Source organism: Takifugu flavidus, unplaced genomic scaffold (assembly GCF_003711565.1).
Source record: "Takifugu flavidus isolate HTHZ2018 unplaced genomic scaffold, ASM371156v2 ctg141, whole genome shotgun sequence".
NCBI lineage: Eukaryota > Metazoa > Chordata > Actinopteri > Tetraodontiformes > Tetraodontidae > Takifugu > Takifugu flavidus.
In genome coordinates, this window is record NW_026621877.1 from 67,501 (window position 1) to 75,000 (window position 7,500).

The 7,500-nt window shown below is 54.8% G+C and overlaps 1 protein-coding gene across 1 annotated transcript in view; it reads right to left on the reverse strand.

Annotated features, from left to right (window-relative positions):
- Positions 1 to 4,164, reverse strand: part of bcam (basal cell adhesion molecule (Lutheran blood group)) — a 21,887-nt gene extending 17,723 nt beyond the window's left edge. Inside the window, 4 exon segments of the mRNA XM_057023269.1 lie at positions 1,208 to 1,427; positions 1,505 to 1,581; positions 1,584 to 1,631; positions 4,122 to 4,164. Of these exon segments, the coding sequence (XP_056879249.1) occupies positions 1,208 to 1,427; positions 1,505 to 1,581; positions 1,584 to 1,631; positions 4,122 to 4,164 (388 nt within the window).
- Between the last annotated feature and the right edge of the window lie 3,336 nt (positions 4,165 to 7,500).

Below are 7,500 nucleotides of genomic sequence, written 5' to 3' on the forward strand. Positions count from 1 at the left end.
CGCTACTTTCCCAGACTGCTAGGCTACTTTCCCAGACTGCTAGGCTACTTTCCCAGACTGCTAGGCTACTTTCCCAGACTGCTAGGCTACTTTCCCGTACTGCTACGCTACTTTCCCAGACTGCTACGCTACTTTCCCAGACTGCTAGGCTACTTTCCCAGACTGCTACGCTACTTTCCCAGACTGCTACGCTACTTTCCCAGACTGCTAGGCTACTTTCCTGTACTGCTACGCTACTTTCCCAGACTGCTAGGCTACTTTCCCAGACTGCTACGCTACTTTCCCGTACTGCTACGCTACTTTCCCAGACTGCTAGGCTACTTTCCCAGACTGCTATGCTACCTTCCTGATTTGAGTGTGGTCTTGGCAGTAACACCAGCTCCAGGCTATCAGCGCTGTCGTTTCCAGCCTGATTCCGCAGCATAAATAATGGATCCAGCACCAGATGCATCCTTTACGAGGCTTGAGTGCAGCCCTTGATTAACAAAGGGTGCATGGAACCGTTCACCTCCCCCATTCCTTTCAAAAGACAGGTGAGCAGGTTCTTGGCTAACAACGCACATTTTAGCGAGAGAATAGCATGACATACGTGTGCTTGAGCGGAACCTCCAGGGGAGACAGAGCCGGCTCGCTTCTATAACTCAGCTAACGGCACAGAAATCCCCCCATAACGAGTTAAGTGGTTAAATCAGACAGGAAGTGAGATGCTTGGTGAGAAAGCTGCTCACTCACATTTGTGGCCATTCAGAGAATCTCTAAAAGCCTTTTTAATGTGTATGACTGACGTGGTGGTTGAGCTGTGGCTGCTTCAGAGAGCTAATGCTCACTGTTAGCATGACCAGGCCGGGGCTAGGGAGGACACGGGGGTCAGTCTTTGAGTGATAAACCTGGGCTGTAATTAAGGTGAGATATGAGATATGACAGGTTTGATTGGGCCTGTCAGGAGAGATTAGATTAGCATCCACGGAGTGGTGAGCAGGTATTTAAAAACATATATATATATACCATAGAGAGAATGTGGGGCATCAGACCCCCAGGCCTCTGGTAGAGGACCCGAGTCTGGAGGAGGGAGGCTCCGCCCAGGAGGGCGAGGAGAGATTTAGGAATAATCTCCATAGTCAGCATGAAACTGATTCAGCGGCTTTAAAGGAAGCATGAAGGTCCGTTCATGCTTGAAGCCATGAAGCTCCAGGTGTGTGTCACTCACAGAAGACCTTGAGCATCGTGGGGGCATCTCCCAGCCCAGCAGGACCAGCTGTCACCTGACAGTAGAAGGTGAGCTCGTCGGAGGGCTGAACCGGGGAGATGGTCAGGCTGAGGTCCTCTCCGATGGAGACGCGCCCAGCCAGGGGGGTCCCCACATCACTTTGGGCCTGTCCTCCTTGGGAGCGGAACGCTACTCGCATCCTGGTGCCCTGCTCCTCTTCCTGATGAGAAGAAGACAAAACTGAACGTATCAAAGGGGAATCGCACCTGAGCCAAGAGACGTCTGGACGGGACTTACGATGTACCACTCCACGATGGTGCTGGTGGTGGGCGGGGCCACGGTGTAGCGGCAGGGCAGCCGTGCACTCTCCCCTTCACTGCCTCCACTTTAGGATCCACCTCCACAGTCACAGACGCTCCACAGGCTGCCCAGAAAAGACAGAGTCAGAAAAGCTGCTTCCAGGGTTCTTCGGAGCCCCAAAACCCAGCTGCTAAACTAAAGGCTTGTGGACCCGATCCTGCCGGGCCCCTGATGACTGTGCACACGTTCAAAAACAGGAAGTAAACTTCAGAGAGAGAAGTGGACTGTGGAACAGAGCAAATTCAGAATGTTCACTCCCCTTTGGTCTAGTTGCCCTCAACAGAAGGACAAATGCCCTTAAAAGTGCACGAACTGCAGGAGAAAAGGGCTCCAGGGAGGAAGTCGTGGCCCCGTCAACCATCGACTCGTTAGGGTGCATGCCTAGCTCGTTAGGAGCTCGTTAGGGTGCATGCCTAGCTCGTTAGGAGCTCGTTAGGGTGCATGGGGTGTCCCAGCCTAGCTTAGCGCTGCAGCGCAAGGAAACGGCCTTCAGACAAACATCTCAGTGATTCCAGCTATGAAAGGAAGGAACACGGAGACGTCTGGAGGATGCAGAGCAGCTCCATGAGCAGCACAGAGGACAGTGTCCACACACAGGTGTCCACACACAGGTGTCCACACACAGGTGTCCACTCACAGGTGTCCACACACAGGTGTCCACTCACAGGTCCACTCACGGTGTCCACTCACAGGTGTCCACACACAGGTGTCCACACACAGGTGTCCACACACAGGTGTCCACACACAGGTGTCCACTGGTAGAGACATGAGGCCCCGAGGTTCACCTGTGGACCAGCGCTGCAACCGTTAGCCCAGGAGCTAGGCTATATTAGCATCCTGTGTTCTGATCACATGACTTGGAAGAATGTTCAGAGAAAAGGAAGGAAGGAAGGAAGGAAGGAAGGAAGGAAGAATGGAAGGAAAGAAGGAGATTGGAGGAGGGAGGGAGGGAGGGAGGAGGTCGGTATTCGTTACGCTCCTTCTTACACTTCCTTAATGACTTCCTGCCTTCTTTTATTTGTCTTTCTTGCTTTCTTGTATCTCTCTACTTAATCTTTCTTTGCTATCTTCTCCGTACCTTCCTTCCTCCTTGCCTTCCCCTTCCTTCTTTCCTTCCCTCTTCCTTCTTTCTTTCTTGTCTTTCTTTCTTCTTTCTGCTTTGCTTTCTTCCTGCCTTCCTTCCTTCCTTCCTATCCTTCCTGCCACTTCCGCCTCCCTCCAGCCCTCCCTCCCGCCCTCCCCCCTCCCTCCCTCCCCACCCCTCCCGCTCCCCTCCTTCTTTCTTTCTTTCTTTCTTTCTTTCTCCGTCTTCCTTCCTTCCCGTCCTTCCTTCCTTCCTTCCTCCTTATCCTTAGATGGAACTTGACTTGCGGTAGGTTAGGGCATATCTCCTTGAGAACCCTTGATCAGAGCCCCCTCGGCGTATTCTCCTCCTGTTCTGTGTGAGAACATTAAAGAATCATGCTGCCAATTTCTGCTCTACAAAATCAACATTTAAATAATTAATTAAATAATTAATTTAAAAAACAGCAAGAGTGGAAGACGGACTTCTGGGAACATTCCCTTTGAAGAGCAGCCTTCCTCCACGGGAGCTGTGGAACTGCCCGTGTTGGGCAGATGTTTAGTGAGACACATTCTTGCAGGCTCTTAATCACGTGACCACTAAACCAACAGAGGTCAAAGGTCAGGCAAGCGTTGACATTTCCAGAAAAGATCCCGAGTCCCTCTCCACCGCCACATTCTTTGCTTCCTCTTGATTTGTGAGTGAGTGTGTGTGTGAGTGTGTGTGCGTGTGTGTGTGAGTGTGTGAGTGGGTGGGGTGTATGTGTTTGTGTTGTGTGTGTGTGTGAGTGTATGTGTGTGAGTGGTGGGAGTGGTGTGTGTGTTAGTGCGTGTGTGTGTGAGTGAGTGTGGTGGTGTGTGTTTGTGTGAGTGCGTGTGTGTGTGTGTGAGTGTGGGTGTGTGTGTGTGAGTGTGTGAGTGGTCTGTTGTGAGGTGAGTGTTGGAGTGTGTGTGTGAGTGTGTGTGGTGTGTGTGTGATGTGTGTTTTGAGTGGTGTGAGTTGTGTGCGTGTGTGTGTGTGTGTGGTGAGTGTGGGTTGTGTGGGGTGTGTGTTTAAGTGTGTGCGTGAGTGTGTGTGTGTGTGCGTGTGTGTGTGTTGATGTGGTGTGTGTGTGCGTGTGGTGTGTTGTGTTTGTTGTTTTTGTTGTGTGATTTTGTGTGAGTTGGTGTGTTTTGTTTGTCGTGCTTGTGTGTGTGTTGTGTGAGTGTTTGGTTTGTTGGTGTGAGTGTATGTGTGTGAGTGAGTGTGTGAGTGTGTGTGTGAGTGTGTGTGTGTGTGAGTGTGTGTGTGAGTGTGTGAGTGTGTGTGTGTCCCAATGATCCCAGGAGCTCCGTTGTCTGGGCTTTATGGCCCCTGGGAGGACCACCCATGGCAGACAGGTCCTAGGTGAGGGACCAAAGCGTAGTCCAGGACCCCCTCATGATGAGAAACAACATTGGTGCCAAGTGTCCTTTGCCCGGATGCGGGTCACCGGGGCCCTGGTGGCCGGACCTCTGCCCATGGAGTCCGCCCGGCACAGCCCGAGAGGCAACATGGGACCCCCTTCCTGTGGGCTCACCACGTGCAGGAGGGGCCGGGGGGGGGGGGGTGGGGGGGTCGGGGTTCATTGTGTGCTGGGTAGCGGCCGGAGGCAGGGACCTTGGTCTGATCCCAGGCTGCAGAAACTGGCTCTAGGGACATGGAATGTCACCTCTGGTGGGAAAGGAGCCTGAGCTGGAGAAGTTCTGACTAGATATAGACGCACAGCAGGGCTCTGGAACCATCTCCCCTCCAGAGGGTGTGGACTCTCGACCACCCTGGAGGTGCCTGGATATTGGAGTTTCACCCCACTGGATGAGAGGGGAGCCTCCCTTCGCCTTCGGGTGGGGGGGCGGATCCTGTGGCCCAAACAGCGGTTCAGCACATCCAGTCCTTGGAGGGCGTCTGGAGAGCGCTCCTCCTGGGGGCTCCCTCGTCCTCCTGGGGGCTCCCTCGTCCTCCTGGGGGCTCCCTCGTCTCCTGGGGGCTCCCTCGTCCTCCTGGGGGACTTCAATGCTCACGTTGGCAGCGACAGTGAGACCTGGAGAGGGGTGATTGGGGAGAACGGCCCCCCCATCTGAACCTGAGTGGTGTTTGTTACTGGACTCGTCTCAGATTGTCCATAACGAACACCTTGTTCAGACATAAAGGCCACATGTTCTGGACACTCAGGTGAAGAGAGGGGCGGAGCTGTCAACTGACCACCACCTGGCTCCGATGGTGGGGGGGGGGGGGGTGCCGGACAGACCCGGCAGACCCAAACGTGTTGTGAGGGTGCCAGGTGTTCCCAGCAGAGTCTCCTGTCAGAAGGAGCTTCAACTCCTCCAGGAGAGCTTGACCATGTCCCTGGGGAGGCGGGGGACATTGAGTCCGAGTGTCCCAGTACCATTGTCCCGGGAGGCCGGGGGACATTGAGTCCGGGTGGACCATGTCCCGGGGAGGCGGGGGACATTGAGTCCGGGTGACCATGTCCCGGGGAGGCGGGGGACATTGAGTCCAGTGGACCATGTCCCGGGGAGGCGGGGGACATTGAGTCCGGGTGGACCATGTCCCGGGGAGGCGGGGGACATTGAGTCCGAGTGGACCATGTCCCGTGCCTCCATTGTTGAGGCGGGTGACCGGTGCTGTGGCCGCGAGGTGGTTTGTGCCAGTCATGGCGGCAACGCCCGAATCATCCCGAACCATCAGCGTCAGGCTGAGGAAGGATCCTATCGGGCCTTACTGGCCTTACTGGCCTTACTGGCCTTACTGGCCTGTGGGAGTCCTGAGGCAGCAGATGGGCACCAGCGGGCCAAGCGGAGCGCAGCTACGGCTGTTGCCGAGGCAACGACCCGGGCATGGGAAGAGTTCGGTGAGGCCATGGAGAACGACTTTCGGACGACCTCGAAAAGGTTCTGGACCACCATCCGGCGTCTGAGGAGGGGGAAGCTGATGTAGCTGCTGCTGATGTAGCTGCTGATGTAGCTGCTGCTGCTGCTGTGATGTAGCTGCTGCTGCTGCTGCTGCTGCTGCTGTAGCAGTTGTTGCTGCTGTAGCAGTTGTTGCTGCTGCTGCTGCTGATGTAGCAGTTGTTGCTGCTGCTGTAGCAGTTGTTGCTGCTGCTGCTGTTGCTGCTGCTGCTGCTGTAGCAGTTGTTGCTGCTGTAGCAGTTGTTGCTGCTGCTGCTGCTGTAGCAGTGTTGCTGCTGTAGCAGTTGTTGCTGCTGCTGCTGTGTAGCAGTTGCTGCTGTGCTGCTGCTGCTGCTGTAGCAGTTGTTGCTGCTGTAGCAGTTGTTGCTGCTGTAGCAGTTGTTGCTGCTGCTGCTGCTGTAGCAGTTGTTGCTGCTGCTGTGCTGCTGCTGCTGTAGCAGTTGTTGCTGCTGCTGCTGCTGTAGCAGTTGTTGCTGCTGTAGCAGTTGTTGCTGCTGTTGTAGCAGTTGTTGCTGCTGCTGCTGCTTGCTGCTGCTGCTGCTGCTTGTAGCAGTTGTTGCTGCTGCTGCTGCTGCTGCTGTAGCAGTTGTTGCTGCTGCTGCTGCTGTAGCAGTTGCTGCTGCTGCTGCTGCTTGCTGTAGCAGTTGTTGCTGCTGTAGCAGTTGTTGCTGCTGTAGCAGTTGTTGCTGTGCTGCTGCTGCTGTAGCAGTTGTTGCTGCGCTGCTGCTGTAGCAGTTGTTGCTGCTGTAGCAGTTGTGCTGCTGTAGCAGTTGTTGCTGTGCTGCTGCTGCTGTGCTGCTGCTGCTGTAGCAGTTGTTGCTGCTGCTGCTGCTGCTGCTGTAGCAGTTGTTGCTGCTGTGCTGCTGTAGCAGTGCTGCTGCTGCTGCTGCTGCTGCTGCTTGTAGCAGTTGTTGCTGCTGTAGCAGTTGTTGCTGCTGTAGCAGTTGTTGCTGCTGCTGCTGCTGTAGCAGTTGTTGCTGCTGCTGCTGCTGCTGCTGCTGTAGCAGTTGTTGCTGCTGCTGCTGCTGTAGCAGTTGTTGCTGCTGTAGCAGTTGTTGCTGCTGTAGCAGTTGTTGCTGCTGCTGCTGCTGCTGCTGCTGCTGCTGCTGCTGTAGCAGTTGTTGCTGCTGCTGCTGCTGCTGCTGTAGCAGTTGTTGCTGCTGCTGCTGCTGCTGATGTAGCAGTTGTTGTTGCTGCTGCTGATGTAGCAGCAGCTTTTCCAGAGGGGGCAGCTGGACAGACAGAGATGGACAATTATTTCATAATTATGGGCGCCTGTGTCCAATCTGAGCCTGGAGGACTAATACAGGCGTTTTGCCTGCTGTGTGCTGGAGAGCAGGGGGGTGTTCAGCCCCACGGGGGGGGTTCAGCCCCATAGGGGGGGGTTCAGCCCCATAGGGGGGGTTCAGCCCCATAGGGGTCTAGTTAGCTGGTCCAGGCCTGATAATCGGATTTAGTCAAAAAAGGTGAAAGTGTGTGTGAGCGCGTACAGACAGATGGGTACGAGACGGTCAGGCTGTGAGTGTCTCTATGCAACATTTATGAACTGAACAATCGCCCCAAAAAGCCCTCGCTGGGTCCAGACCATCTGAGGCAGAGAGCAGAGTGGAGGAGGCTCAGAGAGCCCAGTCTACTGAAAAGTTAATGTGAAACTGTCTTTAATACTCCACCCTGCACCCTTCCCTCCCTCTCTCTCCCTCTGCCCCCCCTCTCCACCCCTCTCTCTCCCCCTCCCCCCCCCTCCTCTGTAGATGAGTCTTCTCTTTTCATCGCTCATTCTCAAACAGCATACGATAATACCCAGTTCACAGACTCACTGGGTCTCATCTGAGCAAAGGGAATGCAAGATAGCTAAAGAAAGGCAAAAAGAGATTTAGAAAATGGATGAAGTGGAAAGTGGGGGTGGGGGGGGGGGGGGGTGGAGACAGTGTCTGACTTGAGCA